Here is a 19,490-nt window from a genome sequence, read left to right as displayed (position 1 = left end):
AGTGCAGTGTGGAATGAAGCGCACCCCTGTCGGAACGTGTTGAATGCCGCTGTCAGAGATTGTTTACAGAGAACACAAATAAACAACATTCACAAGGAACCAAACAGGAAGAAAAAAGTGGAGCATAAGCCATGCAATCCCTGCTTGCAAAGCACTAGTGCAAATTTGTCCTTGACCAAAAACACAGGTATATACAGCTACAAAACACCAGTGACCGCATGGTGTATGCTATTATACTATGTATATAATTTAGCGGGTCACATAGCAAAAATCAGAATGGAGGACAGGCTAATTTCCACATATAATGTGTAATAAAAGTTATGTCCATTGGTTCACATCAAGTTCCACATGTTTAAATAATCTCATTAATCCATATCAGGGGCCTGTTTTCACTAAATTATATACCATATTTTTCGGACTATAAGACGCACTGGCCCATAAGACGCACCCGACCATAAGACTCACCCCAAATTTTCAGAAGAAAATAGGGAAAAAAATAAAAGAGGTCAAATGAGGGTCCGTTTTACAGTCTGAATTATTCAGCTTACCTGGGGGGTAGGGTGTGATAGGGAGTGCTGGTGGAGCGGGTTCACAGGAGGTGTTCGGTGGTCTGGCTCATCCCAGGCTGGTGCAGCCGGTTTGGTAGTGCGGGAGCTCCGCCATTTTGTGAAAGCCCCCACACATCCATGCCAGGCTGATGCTCGTCTCCCGAGATCTCATTCTGCACGTGCGCCGCCTCCGATGGCCATTGTCATGGAACCCAACTCATTACAGCAATGGAAGTGTGGGGGCTCCGGCCTTTCACAAAATGTCGGCGGAGTCCCGGCACCAACGAGTATCTACAAAAGTGCGCGCACCACCTGGGATGTGTCTCCTGGGAAGTGCATCCGGCCTACAAGACGCACCCCTATTTCCCCCAAAATTTTTTGGGAAAAAGTGCGTCTTAAAGTCTGAAAAATACGGTATATCTGGCACCCCGCAGCCTGGACCTATATGCAGTGAAAATAGCCTATACGTGTGATGAAGGGTCTTCACCCGAAATGTTTTGTGATGCTGTACTTGGTGTAACCAATGGATATGAAATACTGATAAGACATCTATTTATAAGACCTATTTGTAGCATCTCCAAGTGCCTTTAGGTGTGCAGTTCCTTCACTCTGCTGTTAATAGGAATCTATCAGCAAGTTTTACTGTGTAATCCGAGAGCAGCATGATGTAGGGGCTGAGACCTTGATTTCAGTAATATGTCACTTACTAGGCTGTGTGTTGCTCTTACAATAAAATCGGTGTTTTATTAGCAGGCTATTACCACTATAGGACTAGTTGTCTCGTGCCTCCTAGTCCTCCCTCTCTGTGTAACCACGCCCCAACACAGATTAGCAGCCTTCTATCAAAGTACAGTGTACACAGAAAGCAGCCAATCAATGGTGTGGACGGGGTTATACAGGGCTCAGCATTCTGAGCATTGCTAGATCTGCAGCAGAAAAAAACAGGGATTGTACTGATGTGACCTCTTAGTACATGAGCGTGAGGACACCTTACAAGTCATCTACATTCACTTCCCATATGACCGGTGCAAGAATAAATTAAAATATAGAAGCAACTTACGTAAAAAAGGGCATTAACTGTATTAAGCTTTCTTTATTAGGCTTGGCAGCAAACTCTGGCACCGTCTGTATGACTTTGTTCATGACATTTCTTAAGTAAATCTGGAGCTGCTTCCGCCGTTCTTCTACAAACTTTGCATCCTGGAAAAAGACAAAAAAAATATATGGATTGTTAAAATTGCTACAAAGGCAAAGGAGATCTATAACAGATGAGCTCTGCCCGAATTCAATTACCATACAGAGTCTACAATACTGGGTTCACAAAGTGTGTATCACACATCCAGAAATTAAAGGGAATCTGTCGCCAGGTTTTCGCTACGCCATCTGAGAGCAGGGACAAAGACCCTGATTCCAGTGATGTGACACTTACTGGGCTGCTTGCTGTAATTTTGATAAAATCAATGTTTTATCTGCTGCAGATCTAGCAGTTCTCTGAATGCTGAGCTCATCAGTATGTCTACTCCCACGCTCCAGAGACATATTGTTGAGGAATTTCGATTGTGAGCCCCAATGGGGACAGTGAGTAGGTCTGTAAAGTGCTGTGGAAACTAATGGGGGCCATATAAATAAATAAATGCTAGCGTATAAATGACAAAAGTAAGAGAAACAGTGTATGTTTGCATTTTTAATATGATTACTGTTAAGTAAATTGCTAAGCTCTGGTCAGACAGGTGGAAATTTACAGTAGAGTCTTTGGTGCATTCGGCTACGTCACAGACAGCGACTTTACAAGACAGATTGTGTGGCCGATGAGATTTATACATCCAACACTCTGTATATTTGGAAAGATCAATACCAGACAGGTCCTAATGATGGAGTGTCGTTAAATTTACTACTTGCCGATGCCCGGTAAAAACGATATTGAATAAGCCATAAAAGCAAAACAACAATACAATAAACAGATCATTGAGTCAGTGGTCAGAGGAAAATACACAGCTCAGTGCGACAATGGAGGAAAATGTATGTTATGTGGGTGTCTGGAGAAAAGGGAAAATAACTCCTGCTTTGTAGGGGATTTGGCTGATTGTTATGTGTAGTTATTATGTTGTCATCAATTAATTAGTGACATTAGATCAATCCAACGACAGCTGGTAGGACAAACAGTAGCCTCGCAATCCAGCCCAAACAATGTACGGAGCAATAAATCGGTGGCCTTGGCCACCCACAGGAACGGATCTCTCCGAGCATCAAGCTAGGATGAAAAAAATAATTACACCCTTTCTAGGAGTGCATTATATCTGCTTCCGTCACATCCTGCAAGTCACAGAACTTGGCCAAAATGTGTTCAAGTCCATCAGAATGTGCTACATTAAGGAAAGGTTCAGGCCTGAGATGCTTCTCAGCAGCTGTGGTCTGCTGAATTTCTGTTTTTGCCGACATTGGAAAAACTCCCAATACTTTCAATAAATGGAAGCGGTCGTGTAAAATAATGCTATCACCTGCAGATATGGGGTTAATCTGCAGGTCAAAAGTGTTTGGACACCGTGTGGCGCCGGCACTGAGAGCCCCGCTGCTGGGAGGAAATTAACTTTATTCCCCCAGCAGCTGCGCTCTTTCAGTCATAGGGGTGACAGTTTCAGTTACCGCTCAGTGTATAGAGAACGGCAGCTGTAACTGCGGCCCCGGCACTGACTAACAATCAGCTCACCATACCAGACTTAGATACAGAAACACCTACTTCCTGGAAGGTGTTCTTTACTTGAGTGGATGTTGTTAAGGATTTTCTTCACCATGGAAAGGATTCTGCGATCATCCACCACTGTTTTCATCCGTGGATGTCCAGATCTTTTTGAGTTTCTAAGCTCACCAGTGCGTTTTCTCTTCCATTGAGAGCTCCTTTGACTGCATGTTGTGGGTTCACAGCAATAGCCAAAACTTGTGCCACAGTCCAAATAATTCTGGACATAACTGTACATACAGTATATGACCATACCCTGGGATTCTTAACTTGCACCAACACTTTTCTGCTTGTTCTTTACACTGTGTGGATTCCAGGTACTGTTTTTCTCTTTAGATGTTTTTATTGTTATTTTCTCATAGTACATAATTCTTTTATACTATTGTTTGTTCGAGTTCATGCTTTTCTCGAAAGGCAACTCAACCTCATATAGGGGCGAAAAATCCACGGTTGAAAAGGAAATTTGCATATTGGGTGCCCTTAATTTCAAGAGCCCATACCTTTGTAATGCAGTGGAGCTTGCACATGTTCACATTTGACTCATTTTGTCAAGAAGTGCCGGTCTGTTTTTTTTTTTCTTTGTTATGGGTGAGATAGATAGAAGATAATATAAAATAGGTAAATAGATGATAGATAGATATGATAGAGAGCTAATAGATAGCTAATAAATAGATACATAATAAATAGATAGATAAATAGATGATAGATAGGTGATTATAATAAACTAGATGGTGGCCCGATTCTAACGCATCGGGTATTCAAGAATATGTATGTATGTATGTATATAGCAGCCACATAGTATATAGCACAGGCCACGGAGTATATAGGAGCCACATAGTATATAGTACAGGCCAGGTAGTATAAAGGAGCCATGTAGTATATAGCAGCCACGCAGTATATAACACAGCCAAGTAGTTTATAACACAGCCCACATAATGTATAACACAGGCCACGCAGTATATAACACAGCCCACGCAGTATATAACACAGCCCACGAAGTATATAACACAGCCCACACAGTATATAACACAGGCCACGTAGTATATTGCAGCCACGCAGTATATAACACTGCCCACGTAGAATATAACACAGGCCACGCAGTATATAAGACTGTCCACTTAGTACATAGCAGCCATGCAGTATATAACACAGCCCACGTAATATATAGCAGTGTGGGCACCATATCCCTGTTAAAAAAAATAATAAAAAAATAGTTATATACTCACCCTCCGTCGTCCAGCGAAGCTGTCCCGATGAGTGAGCGGCTGCTGCCAGCTTCCATTTCAAGAGATGCATTGTAAAATTACCCAGATGACTTAGCGGTCTTGCGAGACCGCTAAGTCTTCTGGGTAATTTCACAATGCATCTCTGGGAACGGATGTTGGCGGCAGCTGCACGCATCGGCAGACAACGGAAGGTGAGAATAGCAGGTTTTTTGTTTTTTAATTATTTTTAACATTAGATTTTTTTTACTATTGATGCTGCATAGGCAGCATATAGTAGAAAGTTGGTCACACAGGGTTAATAGCAGCGTTAACGGAGTGCGTTACCCGCGGCATAATGTGGTCCGTTAACGCTGCCATTAACCCTGTGTGAGCGCTGACTGGAGGGGAGTATGGAGCGGGTGCCAGGCATTGACTGGACGGAAGTAGGGAGGGACTAATTCTCGGCCGGACTGTACCTGTCAACAACGCGGGATTTCTGGGACAGACAGACGGAAGTACCCCTTAGACAATTATATATATAGATACATACAGCTTTTCTGTTTGTCCGATTATATACATATATATGCATGCTTCGTGAGCCTTTTTATACAATATTTGAGTCTGAGAGATTAGTTGTGGGTTGTCATCGCCTATATTTGAAGGAAAACATAGCGTTCTATGTCTTGTTTTTAAATGTTTCTATTTGTTGCTGTGCTTTGTGTGCAATCACTGTTTGATATTTAATAAACATGTTTTATTGAGCTTGGGTGTTCCCAATCTATCGGCATACTTTCTTCTTTGTTGTTTCAATTGTTCATTCATATGCCTGTGGTGAACCCCTCTTAGCATTACATAGCGGTGCCCTCCACACTCTCCTCTTTTTTCTCAACATGCTCCTACACGTTACATGTATGCCAGCTTATTTGGTTTTGCTTTAGGATATACAGCGCGACCCAGAGATGCTGTAGGGTCACCACGTCCCAATGCACATTCAGACTGAACTTTGAAACATGGTTTCTTGAAAAAGAGTAACCTGGATCAGTTATTAGTTTTCTAATCTATTTGCCCTGCATGAATCAATAAAATACAGTCTTCCTATGAACATTCAGACATGACAGCATGATATTGCTCTGCGGAAGATTGGAAGACATCCGGAAAGGCTGTTGCTAGGTGGCAAGCTTCACAAGTCCATGAAAGATTAGCAATAGACTTAAGAAAAAGCAATGCATGGAAAATGCATGATATCTGCCTATCTAACCAGGCTCCTGGAGAACGGCGTACGTCTGATTAGTCATTGTTGTTTCCCACAGACGAGTATGTGCATGATGTGAGGCTGCGTGACTGTCACTCCTGTCGAGAAAATTAGGTTTCTACAGAGGAGAATGTTTTGGCACACGACACCCTTTTTTCAGATACAACAATTTCCACAACTTCCCACAGAAAAGGAAAAGTAATCTCTTTTTCTCTCTCTCTTTTTTTTTTTTATAATGGATGAGGTCCTCCGGTTTTACAGCTTTAGTAAAATAGACTAGCTGTTTCCAGCCAGCTAACGCTCGGCATGCTCATTGCTATCTAATTAACGCTGCTAGTGATTAAACTAAAGTAAATAATGACAACATTCAATAGCGCTTATGCAGGTGGGGGGGACAGAGCCTCGTGTGGTAATGTGTGGGGACGGCGCCTCGTGTGGTAATGTGTGAGGACGGAGCCTCGTGTGGTACTGTGTGAGGATGGAGCCTCGTGTGGTAATGTGTGAGGACGGAGCCTCGTGTGGTAATGTGTGAGGACGGAGCCTCGTGTGGTAATGTGTGGGGACGGAGCCTCGTGTGGTAATGTGTGAGGACGGAGCCTCGTGTGGTACTGTGTGAGGATGGAGCCTCGTGTGGTAATGTGTGAGGACGGAGCCTCGTGTGGTAATGTGTGAGGATGGAGCCTCGTGTGGTAATGTGTGGGGACGGAGCCTCGTGTGGTGATGTGTGAGGACAGAGCCTCGTGTGGTAATGTGTGAGGACGGAGCCTCGTGTGGTAATGTGTGAGGACGGAGCCTCGTGTGGTAATGTGTGAGGATGGAGCCTCGTGTGGTAATGTGTGGGGACGGAGCCTCGTGTGGTGATGTGTGAGGACAGAGCCTCGTGTGGTAATGTGTGAGGACAGAGCCTCGTGTGGTAATGTGTGAGGACGGAGCCTCGTGTGGTACTGTGTGAGGATGGAGCCTCGTGTGGTAATGTGTGGGGACGGAGCCTCGTGTGGTGATGTGTGAGGACAGAGCCTCGTGTGGTAATGTGTGAGGACGGAGCCTCGTGTGGTAATGTGTGGGGACGGAGCCTCGTGTGGTGATGTGTGAGGACGGAGCCTTGTGTGGTAATGTGGGGGGGCGGGATTATGTGTGGTAATGTGGGGGGGCGGGATTGTGTGTGGTAATGTGGTGGGAGCGGGATTGTGTGTGGTAATGTGGTGGGGGGCGGCATTGTGTGTGGTAATGTGGTGGGGGCGGGATTGTGTGTGGTAATGTGGTGGGAGCGGGATTGTGTGTGGTAATGTGGTGGGAGCGGGATTGTGGGTGGTAATGGGGTGGGGGCGGGATTGTGTGTGGTAATGGGGTGGGGGGCGGGATTGTGTGTGGTAATGGGGTGGGGGGCGGGATTGTGTGTGGTAATGGGGTGGGGGGCGGGATTGTGTGTGGTAATGGGGTGGGGGGCGGGATTGTGTTTAGTAAGGTGGTGCGGGGCAGGATTGTGTGTGGTAATGTGGTGGGGGGCTGGATTATGTGTGGTAATGTGGTGGGGGCGGGATTGTGTGTGGTAATGTGGTGGGGGCGGGATTGTGTGTGGTAATGTGGTGGGAGCGGGATTGTGTGTGGTAATGTGGTGGGAGCGGGATTGTGTGTGGTAATGGGGTGGGGGGCGGGATTGTGTGTGGTAATGGGGTGGGGGGCGGGATTGTATGTGGTAATGGGGTGGGGGGCGGGATTGTGTAGTGATGTGGGGGGGCGGAGCTACTGTGCAGGGGGCGGGATTAGCGAGTAATCACGATGTCTCTTATGTATATAGATTTGCCTTTCAATAAGCGACTTTTAGCTGACGACAAGGCAATTTCCAAACCTACACTCTGAAGTTCGCTGGGGAAAAACTCATGTGTAGGGAGAACAAGAAAAGATGGAGGTTTAGAGAGTTATTCTCATCATCTTCGATGGGTAAAATTGCAAAGGGCTTTTAAGAATAAGAAACTTTACAATGTAATTGTTATTAATCATCCTCTCCATTACCAAGAATGAAGGCATTTTAATTGTATTGTTCACTGCTCAATGCTGTAACCAGCCACCTCTGCAGTCTAGCAGCAGTGGCTGAAAATACACAGTGTTTTAAAAGTTTTCCAATAAAGTTTGTATTTGCTGTTCGGAAGCTGACCAGTATCGCTGGAGCACACGGTTATCCACAGTGCTTCTCCAATGCCGCAGAGGCTTTGAGGCTGCAAGCGTCTTCTGCTTGCAGCCTCAGAGTGTTCACAGGTTGGGCAGGGGCACAACAATGCAAGTGTAAGAAAGTGGACAAGAGCGAAGAATACAGTTGATGTTGATGCGTAACTGAGTAATTGCAAACGAACACCGCCATCTGCTGGTCAATGGTGAAAGTAAACAAAAAGAAAGAATTGCAGAAGTAGGAACCTATTAGTGGGAGCCTATGTTCCCACAAGAAGAGTTTTAATGACGACACCAGGTCAGGTGACACCTGTGTCACAGGTACTAATTATGAAAGGCCGAGAAGAGGCAGTTGGCACCAGAGCCTGTACCAAGACAGGTCATGTGGCTGGTAGGTGGGCTTACAACCACCATAGCCAAAGGGCAAGAGAGCGGTCAGATGCTGTAGAAGACCTGAGCTGTGAGGAAGTCCATGCCCAGCACCAGTTGAAGTCCGTGACCAGCGCTAGTGGAAGTCCATGACCAGCGCCAGTGGAAGCCCGTGACCAGTGCCAGTAGAAGCCCGTGACCAGTGCCAGTAGAAGTCAATGACCAGCACCAGTAGAAGTCCGTGACCAGAAACAGTAGACATCCGTGACTGACTAGCGCCAGTAGAAGTCCGTGTCCAGGATTAGTAGAAGTCCATAAGCAGCACCAGTAGAAGTCTGTGACCAGCGCCAGTAGAAGTCCATAAGCAGCGCCAGTTGAAATCCATAAAGAGAACCAGTAGAAATCTGTAAACAGCACCAGTAGAAGTCCGTGACCAGCTCCAGAAGTCCGTAAGCAGCGCAACTAGAAATCCGTAAGCAGCGCCACTAGAAGTAAACAACACCAGTAGAAGATCCATAATAACGCCAGTTTAAGTCTGTGACCAGTGTCAGTAGAGGTCCGTAAGTAGGGCCAGTAGAAGATCCATAAACAACCACCAGAAGAAGTACGATCAGATTCGAACCAAGCTCGGGAGACTGGAGAGGACCGTTCCTTTGGTCCGTTACTTCCAGTGTAGACTTACGGTACAGGGTGTGGGATGGTCCATGCTTCAGGGAACGGAGTCAGCCAGTGTGACGAGCATGCTGCATATCCAGTGACTCTCATATCAAAGACTTGTGGTCTAGCGGGAAGAAACGGTGACCCCCACTAGGGCCATTGTAAAAATCAGAGGTGTATACAGAGACAATGACGTGGATGAGCCTAGTACTGAGAGTGACATCCGTGAAGTTGAGTCATAAAGGCATTAACAGTAGTTTACCCATACGTACCCATACGTCATAGGTTGTGAAGGGGTTAAAATATATATCAAATACAAGTCACAGAAATACACTACTGAGGTGAATTAGAATCTCTATTTAGCAGGCGATGTCTGGCACTGTCAAAATCACCAAATAATTCCAAAATGTAGTAATTTGCAATCAAATATGTTTGCTAGAAAACAATAAATTCATGCTGCAATATGCCACAACTGTGACATGCAGCTCTAGCAGGAAGGTGGTAAATGAGCACAATGCTGAGGGCAGTATGTAATGGATTTCCAACACATTCCCTGGTGATTTGATGGATTGTTCAAAAAAGTGGACATCAAAAATATATAACGAAATTATTTGGGTCTCTCTGTCATCTTCCACTGTGTCACCATGACTTAAGAAGCGTCTGGCTAATGCAATGCTTGTTAATGTTCTTGGGTATGTTTCCACGTAATGTAAAATGGCTGGAATAATATTGTAAACTTTTTCGTTTCAATCCCGCAATCAACTCTTGACACAACATAAAGCTGATATTCTGCTTATTACTCACTTCTCTACATATATATAACTTGAGACATAATACACCTTAAATGGTCGCTGTCGTTGCAAAACACATTGCAGAAATCAGTAGTACAAGCAAATAGAATGGATAGTGATGATGATGAGCGAATATACTCGTTACTCGAGATCTCCCGAAGACGCTCGGGTGTTATCCGAGTATTTTTTAGTGCTCGGAAATTTAGTTTTTCTTGCCGCAGCTGAATGATTTACATCTGTTAGCCAGCACAAGTACATGTGGGGATTCCCTAGCAACCAGGCAACCCCCACATGTATTTATGCTGGCTAACAGATGTAAATCATTCAGCTGCGGCAAGAAAAACTAAATCTCCGAGCACTAATAAATACTCGGAGGTCACCCGAGCGTGCTCGGGAAATCTTGAGTAACGAGTATATTCGCTCATCACTAATAATGGACTTTGTAATATATCTTATTAGAAAAATATACTTTTTTCTCCACTTATGAGCCACTTCTCCTATACTCATTATTCCCACTGAAAAGCAGCTAAAATCTATCTACTGCAAGATAAACCAATCTGCCAGCTCATATTACTGCTGCCTATTATAGTCCTTCAAAAGGGGAGAAAAAAAGGAAGAGCAGAGTAAGAAAGTCAACGATAGTGCTGCTGCTTTCTAGTAAAAGTACCTTCACACGAAACGACGCTGCAGCGATAGCGACAACGATGCCGATCGCTGCAGCGTCGCTGTTTGGTCGCTGGAGAGCTGTCACACAGACCGCTCTCCAGCGACCAACGATGCCGAGGTCCCCGGGAAACCAGGGTAAACATCGGGTTGCTAAGTAACCCGATGTTTACCCTGGTTACCAGCGTACAATGTAAAAAAAACAAACAGTACATACTTACATTCGCGTCCCCCGGCGTCCGCTTCCTGCACTGACTGACTTGACTGAGCGCCGGCAGTAGCAGGGCACAGCGGTGACGTCACCGCTGTGCTGTGCTTTCACTTTCACTTTGCGGCGCTCAGTCAGTGTGGGAAGCGGACGCCGGGGGATGCGAATGTAAGTATGTACTGTTTGTTTTATTTACATTTTACACTGGTAACCAGGGTAAACATCGGGTTACTAAGCGCGGCCCTGCGCTTAGTAACACGATGTTTACCCTGGTTACCAGTGTAAAATATCGCTGGTATCGTTGCTTTTGCTGTCAAACACAACGATACACGGCGATCGGACGACCAAATAAAGTTCTGAACTTTATTCAGCGACCAGCGACATCACAGCAGGATCCTGATCGCTGCTGCGTGTCAAACTAAACGATATCGCTAGCCAGGACGCTGCAACGTCACGGATCGCTAGCGATATCGTTACAAAGTCGTTTCGTGTGAAGGTACCTTAAGTGTTTTATCTCATCCAGTGCCTTATTCACAGCTGAAAGTTAGTGACCACTACAAAGTCACATATAAATATTAGCCGTGAAGGCCGTGATTCATCGCTGTCTTGGCGCCTTTTTTCTAAAGCAGAAGTGGTTATAATAGTGAGTTTCAAGCTTCCGCCTTATTCATTGTTTTATTTGTGCCTTTATTTAAGTTAATTTTACTTGGATTCATTCATTTGTTTGCAAATATAGACATGTTTTTCCTTATCCAGATGTTTTAGGTTAATTTATCATTTACAACTTTTCGAACTGTTGCTAGATTATTACCAAATTGTGCTCCATTATCCTGCTGAAGTACAAAATCTGTGATTACGGTATATTTTTGCGAAGTTGAAGACTAAGTGGTGACATTTTAGAGGTTTACGAAAATTTTTGCTCAGAATTGTTGTGAAAAAAAAAGAAAAAAGTATTTTTTATTTTGTGCAAAATTCATCAACCTGCATATGAAATTCTTAAGAATTTGGCTTAAAAAATGATGTTCCATTGTTTGCCACCAGACTAAAAGAAAAGTCACTTAAAAATACGCAAATAAGTTAGAATGTAAAACATAGGTCATATAATGGCCTGAAATTTTCACGGGTTTATCTTGACAGAGAGGAGCCAGAAGACCGTAGCATCTGATTTCACGTACTCCTGCACTGATCAGAAGCACGTCTCCTTCATATTAAACGGTGAAGGTTTCTGTTAGCAGTGCAGGGGTTAAACTGTTCGGCTTTTAGAGTCTCTGAATCTTTCCTGCTTGGATGATCTCAGCTGTGCAGTATTGTCCACTCCGCTTTGCTTTATATACACTATATACTTGCCTACTGCAATCTGGATTGCCAGTGATAGTCTTCTACTGCCTGGTGTGGAGTGGAGGAGTCAGTTCTTGGTAGAGGCATTTGGAGTATTGTTCTGTGACTGTTGCTTGGACTTTTTGGCTGTTTGCAAATCCTCTTCCTCTCCTATTTATTTTACTTTCCTTTTCTCCCCAGTGTCTCCCTATGTTGTCTGTAAATGCATATTTGTATAATTGCTATTTTTTGTTTATCTCTGTACATCCTTCCTTGTTGGTCTGGTTTGTGTATATTCATCCACTATTACTCCCCGTCCCCACTTCACTGTGTGGGGGAGGGTAGGGTTACAGATAAAGGGCTGATTCAGGAACTCAGCAAGGTATGTAGCCTTAGTGTCTTCACCATCAGAAGTAATCCGGTGAGCAGGGATAGCTAGAGTGCCCTTAGCTTTAGTAACAGGGAAGGAGCACCTGGCCTTGGGTAATCTGACAACAGATACTTTTAACAATAACCTGAAGTTATAGGAACGCTTTAGAATTGTGTATTGGTATTATTTGTCAAGAGGTCCAAGAGGAGCGTCTTTTAAAGGATCAAAAGTTGAACTATAACTTGTGCTTCAGTAATAGTCTCTATTTTTGGAGGCTTATTAAATTTGTATATATCTATATTCCATATCTTCCATGATTCATCTTCAGCGAACCAGCCAATGCTCAGATATTTTGATTTGAAACAATTCAGCATGGGAGCCATTAATCTGAGAAGCCTCGTGGAACGGACACAGTCACTACCCAAACAGATAAGTCTTCTTCAAAGCGAGCAGTCACCCATCCGTTACCTTTCAGTAAATTGTTTACAGAAGCCATGAAGATGAGACATTCACAAACAGTACTGAAAATGAACATAACCAAACTCAATTTTATGCGACTTCATGGTTGAGTTTTCACTAAATTGAGTTGGACTGTCTTCCTTATATCTTTTTACAAATGTAGTCACCCAAATAAGAATGGTGCTTCACTGCGCGAGTAACACAATGCTAAGCAAGCGTAACTTATTTGGAAGTCTTTAGCTTCGCTCTTAGGGCCCAAATCAAACGCAGAATGAGAAGTTACAAGTCTGGATCACAGCCCGGTCTGAAGAAGCTGCCAAAACTGTTTTGCTCCTCGCTTAATGAGATCCAACAGCTTGTGATACCACTGTTTCTCAGCTACAGCATCCCACTACACCACAGTTGCCATAAACGTATGAAACAAAGAATACACTATGAGTTATTTCACTGCTAAAAAGAACATTCAGGTTTATCAGAGCGATCGGCATAGTGTTAAATGTGCAAAATGATGTTCAGATGAGAAATGTGTCCATCTTCTTCGTGCCATGTGTTTGCACAACGGTTGGGGCTGTGAGCTCAGATGCATCTATTTTACACCATGTTCTGATTAAACTGAATGTATCGCAGGTCGATGTCAGCAAACGATGGTTACACACATGATAATGTGCTCAATACTATATTGTCTGTGGACAAATGGACTTACCAATACATGATGCTCCACTCCACTCGGTTAAAGGGGGTTGTCCAGGATAAACATATTGATGACCTACCTGGGCATACCTCCCAACCGTCCCGATTTCAGCGGGACAGTCCCGCTTTGGCACCGGGGTCCCGCTGTCCCGCTTCGGGCATTTAAAATCCCGAATTTGCGGCCGCCGGTGAAGCCCCGCCCACTTCCGGGACGTAGAGAGAGCCTGTTTTTTTTTTTTTTTATATAAAAGCTGCCTCCTGACCGCCCGCGCAACACCCCCCCCCCCTCCCGCCCCCTGTGCGGCGCTGCCACGCTGAAGGAGAGAGCCTGCAGCAATCAAGAAGAAAGGTCAGCGATTCACTACCTCTGGCTGTGTGTGCACGGAGCTCCGGCTTCTGCTCTTAGCTGCTATCCCGGCAGAGAAGGAGAGACGGGGGAGGTGCCGGGATAGTGCAGAGCTGTGAGCAGGAGACTGAAGACTTCAGCAGAGAGCTGCACATGGACATCAGCCGCCCCTGCATCACAGAGGAGATTGTGTGTGTGTGATGTGTGTGATGGCTGCGTGTGTGTGTGTGTGATGGCTGGGTGTGTGTGTGTGATGGCTGTGTGTGTGTGATGGCTGCGTGTGTGTGTGTGTGATGGCTGCGTGTGTGTGATGGCTGCGTGTGTGTGTGTGATGGCTGTGTGTGTGTGATGGCTGCGTGTGTGTGTGTGTGATGGCTGCGTGTGTGTGTGTGTGATGGCTGCGTGTGTGTGTGTGATGGCTGCGTGTGTGTGTGATGGCTGCGTGTGTGTGTGTGATGGCTGCGTGTGTGTGTGTGATGGCTGCGTGTGTGTGTGATGGCTGCATGTGTGATGGCTGCGCGTGTGTGTGTGTGTGTGATGGCTGCGTGTGTGTGTGTGATGGCTGTGTGTGTGATGGCTGCGTGTGTGTGTGATGGCTGCGTGTGTGTGTGTGATGGCTGCGTGTGTGTGATGGCTGCGTGTGTGTGATGGCTGCGTGTGTGTGATGGCTGCGTGTGTGTGATGGCTGCGTGTGTGTGTGATGGCTGTGTGTGTGTGATGGCTGCGTGTGTGTGATGGCTGTGTGTGTGTGATGGCTGTGTGTGTGTGATGGCTGTGTGTGTGTGATGGCTGTGTGTGTGTGATGGCTGTGTGTGTGTGATGGCTGCGTGTGTGTGATGGCTGCGTGTGTGTGTGATGGCTGCGTGTGTGTGTGTGTGTGATGGCTGCGTGTGTGATGTCTGCGTGTGTGTGTGATGGCTGCATGTGTGTGTGATGGCTGCGTGTGTGTGTGTGTGTGATGGCTGCGTGTGTGTGTGTGATGGCTGCGTGTGTGTGTGTGTGATGGCTGCGTGTGTGTGTGTGTGATGGCTGCGTGTGTGTGTGATGGCTGCGTGTGTGATGCATTTGTGTCAAAGCTGCATGTGTTTGTGAGCTGCGTGCGTGTGAGCTGCGTGCCTGTGTGTGAGCTGCGTGCCTGTATGTCATTATACAGTATGGAGCATCATGTGTGGTCATTATACAATATGGAGCATCATGTGCGGTCATTATACAGTATGGAGCATCATGTGCGGTCATTATACAGTATGGAGCATTATGTGTGGCCATTATACAGTATGGAGCATCATGTGCGGTCATTATACAGTATGGAGCATCATGTGCGGTCATTATACAATATGGAGCATCATGTGCGGTCATTGTACAGTATGGAGCATCATGTGCGGTCATTATACAGTCTGGAGCATCATGTGCGGTCATTATACAGTCTGGAGCATCATGTGCGGTCATTATACAGTCTGGAGCATCATGTGCGGTCATTATACAGTCTGGAGCATCATGTGCGGTCATTATACAGTATGGAGCATCATTTGCGGTCATACAGTATGGAGCATCATGTGCGGTCATTATACAGTATGGAGCATCATGTGCGGTCATTATACAGTATGGAGCATCATGTGGGGTCATTATACAGTATGGAGCATCATGTGCGGTCATTATACAGTCTGGAGCATCATGTGCGGTCATTATACAGTATGGAGCATCATTTGCGGTCATACAGTATGGAGCATCATGTGTGTTCATTATACAGTATGGAGCATCATGTGCGGCCATTATACAGTATGGAGCATCATGTGGGGTCATTATACAGTATGGAGCATCATGTGCGGTCATTATACAGTATGGAGCATCATGTGCGGTCATACAGTATGGAGCATCATGTGTGTTCATTATACAGTATGGAGCATCATGTGTGGCCATTATACAGTATGGAGCGTCATGTGTGTTCATTATACAGTATGGAGCATCATGTGTGGCCATTATACAGTATGGGGCACTGTGTGGCCATATTTTTTTGTTTATAATTATTGTATATGAAACAGTGTGATCGGCAGTGCTAAATGGGTGTGGTTGGGATGTGGATATGGGTGTGACTAATTATGAATGGGTGTGGTCAGAGGCGTGGCCTAAAATTTGCCGCGGCGCGCAAAGCGCGCCGCAAACTTTGTCCCTCTTTCCCATCTTCAAAAGTTGGGAGGTATGCCTGGGGGACAGATAGGTCATCAATACCAGATCGGTGGGTCCAACACCTGGCACATCCACGAATCGGTGGTCATCTGCTACATGGGCGGATGGATTTAGACAGTGTATGGAGAACAATAGCACAGCTCCATACACTAATCTGCAGCACCTGGAGAAGCCACTAAACAGTGTATGAACCCATGCTATGTCGGCTTCATACAATGTTCACATCCAGCTGGAACAGATAACTAATCGGTGCTGGGACGCAGACTACCACAGGTCTTATAGGTCATCAATATGGCTACGCAATATACATAGACACATATATAGGATAGATAGAAAATCGATAAATAGATAGATAGATGCACATGCAGTACTCATCAGCCCAGAACATCTGTAGCCATTTTTCTGCACCCCTACTTTGTATATTTTCATGCACAGTTACATCGCTTTTCCTTGCTTTCATATCAAACATATGGCTTTTTGGCCACTATTACTCAATGAAAGCTTGCTAAACTTCTCCAAACAGTAAATCCCGCTGGATACTGTCAATTTTGAGCTGATGGAACTGCTGAACTTCTTCTGTCAATAGGAAGTAAACATGATGTGTATCAGCGGCATTGTTGAGGATCGTAGACACAGTGGTTGTCTAAGTAAGCTTATTACTTACCACTGTGTCTACGATCCTCAACAATGCCCATTTCTTGTTGCTTCTTCAAAAGAGCTTAAACAACAAATACTGAATCCCATCCGGCTTTACCTTTCTTGCCTGGGAGACACCTTGCTGATACAGTATAACAACCGTGTGTTTTGTTGCTCTGCTCAGATTGCATTGGTATGGGACCTGTAACATGAAACTGTCATACACAACCTCAACTTTGTAGCAGAGTTTGGCTGTTCCTCACCCAGTTTAAGCCTCTTACACAACTGTTTCTGTAGGTTAGAAACTGTGTTTTAACCTACATATCAAAATGACGATCATTAGCACCTGTTTAGTGTAATTGGTTATTCATACAACTGACTATAATCTTATAAAATCACACTTGGTACAAGCGTACCTAGAAAAATGAATGCTGTTATTGATTTGATTTACCGTAGATTTCTCCTTTGTTCATTCACTTTACATTTAGTTAGTTGATAAAAATAAATCTGTAATACTTCTATTTTTAAAAGTATTCTTACTTTGCAGCATTTTTCACATTTTTCTTCCTGAAACTTTGGCGCTGTACTGTGTGTGTATATATACACTCACTGGCCACTTTATTAGGTACACCTGTCCAACTTCTTGTTAACACTTAATTTCTAATCAGCCAATCACATGGCGGCAACTCAGTGCATTTAGGCATGTAGACATGGTCAAGACAATCTCCTGCAGTTCAAACCGAGCATCAGTATGGGGAAGAAAGGTGATTTGAGTGCCTTTGAACGTGGCATGGTTGTTGGTGCCAGAAGGGCTGGTCTGAGTATTTCAGAAACTGCTGATCTACTGGGATTTTCACGCACAACCATCTCTAGGGTTTACAGAGAATGGTCCGAAAAAGAAAAAAAATCCAGTGAGCGGCAGTTCTGTGGGCGGAAATGCCTTGTTGATGCCAGAGGTCAGAGGAGAATGGGCAGACTGGTTCGAGCTGATAGAAAGGCAACAGTGACTCAAATCGCCACCCGTTACAACCAAGGTAGGCCTAAGAGCATCTCTGAACGCACAGTGCGTCGAACTTTGAGGCAGATGGGCTACAGCAGCAGAAGACCACACCGGGTACCACTCCTTTCAGCTAAGAACAGGAAACTGAGGCTACAATTTGTACAAGCTCATCGAAATTGGACAGTAGAAGATTGGAAAAACGTTGCTTGGTCTGATGAGTCTCGATTTCTGCTGCGACATTCGGATGGTAGGGTCAGAATTTGGCGTAAACAACATGAAAGCATGGATCCATCCTGCCTTGTATGGAGCATCTTTGGGATGTGCAGCCGACAAATCTGCGGCAACTGTGTGATGCCATCATGTCAATATGGACCAAAATCTCTGAGGAATGCTTCCAGCACCTTGTTGAATCTATGCCACGAAGAATTGAGGCAGTTCTGAAGGCAAAAGGGGGTCCAACCCGTTACTAGCATGGTGTACCTAATAAAGTGGCCGGTGAGTGTATATATATATATATATATATATATATATATATATATATATATATATATATATATATATACAGTACAGACCAAAAGTTTGGACACACCTTCTCATTTAAAGATTTTTCTATATTTTCATGACTATAAAAATTGTATATTCACACTGAAGGCATCAAAACTATGAATTAACACATGTGGAATTATATACTTAACAAAAAAGTATGAAACAACTGAAATTATGTCTTATATTCTAGGTTCTTCAAAGTAGCCACCTTTTGCTTTGATGACTGCTTTGCACACTCTTGGCATTCTCCAGATGAGCTTCAAGAAGTAGTCCCCGGGAATGGTCTTCCAACAATCTTGAAGGAGTTCCCAGAGATGCTTAGCACTTGTTGACCCTTTTGCCTTCACACTGCGGTCCACCTTACCCCAAACCATCTCGATTGGGTTCAGGTCTGGTGACTGTAGAGGCCAGGTCATCTGGCGTAGCCCCCCATCACTCTCCTTGGTCAAATAGCCCTTACACAGCCTGGAGGTTTGTTTGGGGTCATTGTCCTGTTGAAAAATAAATGATGGTCCAACTAAACGCAAACCGGATGGAATAGCACGCCGCTGCAAGATGCTGTGGTAGCCATGCTGGTTCAGTATGCCTTCAATTTTGAATAAATCCCCAACAGTGTCACCAGCAAAGCACCCCCACACCATCACACCTCCTCCATGCTTCACGGTGGGAACGAGGCTTGTAGAGTCCATCCGTTCACCTTTTCTGCATCGCACAAAGACACGGTGGTTGGAACCAAAGATCTCAAATTTGGACTTATCAGACCAAAGCACAGATTTCCACTGGTCTAATGTCCATTCCTTGTGTTCTTTAGCCCAAACAAGTGTCTTCTGCTTGTTGTCTGTCCATAGCAGTGGTTTCCTAGCAGCTATTTTACCATGAAGGCCTGCTGCACAAAGTCTCCTCTTAACAGTTGTTGTAGAGATGTGTCTGCTGCTAGAACTATGTGTGGCATTGCCCTGGTCTCTAATCTGAGTTGCTGTTAACCTGGGATTTCTGAGGCTGGTGACTCGGATAAACTTATCCTCAGAAGCAGAGGTGACTCTTGGTCTTCCTTTCCTGGGGCGGTCCTCATGTGAGCCAGTTTCTTTGTAGCGCTTGATGGTTTTTGCCACTGCACTTGGGGACACTTTCAAAGTTTTCCCCTTTTTCGGACTGACTGACTTTAATTTCTTAAAGTAATGATGGCCACTCGTTTTTCTTTACTTAGCTGCTCTTTTCTTGCCATAACACAAATTCTAACAGTCTATTCAGTAGGACTATCAGCTGTGTATCCACCAGACTTCTGCACAACACAACTGATGGTCCCAACCCCATTTATAAGGCAAGAAATCCCACTTATTGAACCT

At 44.7% G+C, this 19,490-nt stretch overlaps 1 protein-coding gene across 2 annotated transcripts in view; it reads right to left on the bottom strand.

Annotated features, from left to right (window-relative positions):
- Nucleotides 1-19,490, bottom strand: part of SNX29 (sorting nexin 29) — a 565,512-nt gene that overhangs the window by 82,247 nt on the left and 463,775 nt on the right. For both annotated transcript variants that reach the window (XM_077275156.1, XM_077275157.1), the window contains exon 20: nt 1,609-1,748. In XM_077275156.1, the coding sequence (XP_077131271.1) occupies nt 1,609-1,748 (140 nt within the window). The remainder of the gene's footprint in view (nt 1-1,608; nt 1,749-19,490) is intronic.

This window comes from Ranitomeya variabilis, chromosome 7 (genome assembly GCF_051348905.1).
Source record: "Ranitomeya variabilis isolate aRanVar5 chromosome 7, aRanVar5.hap1, whole genome shotgun sequence".
Taxonomy (NCBI): Eukaryota; Metazoa; Chordata; class Amphibia; order Anura; family Dendrobatidae; genus Ranitomeya; species Ranitomeya variabilis.
Note: the sequence above shows the minus strand (reverse complement) of the source record. Positions and strands in the feature narration are given on the sequence as shown.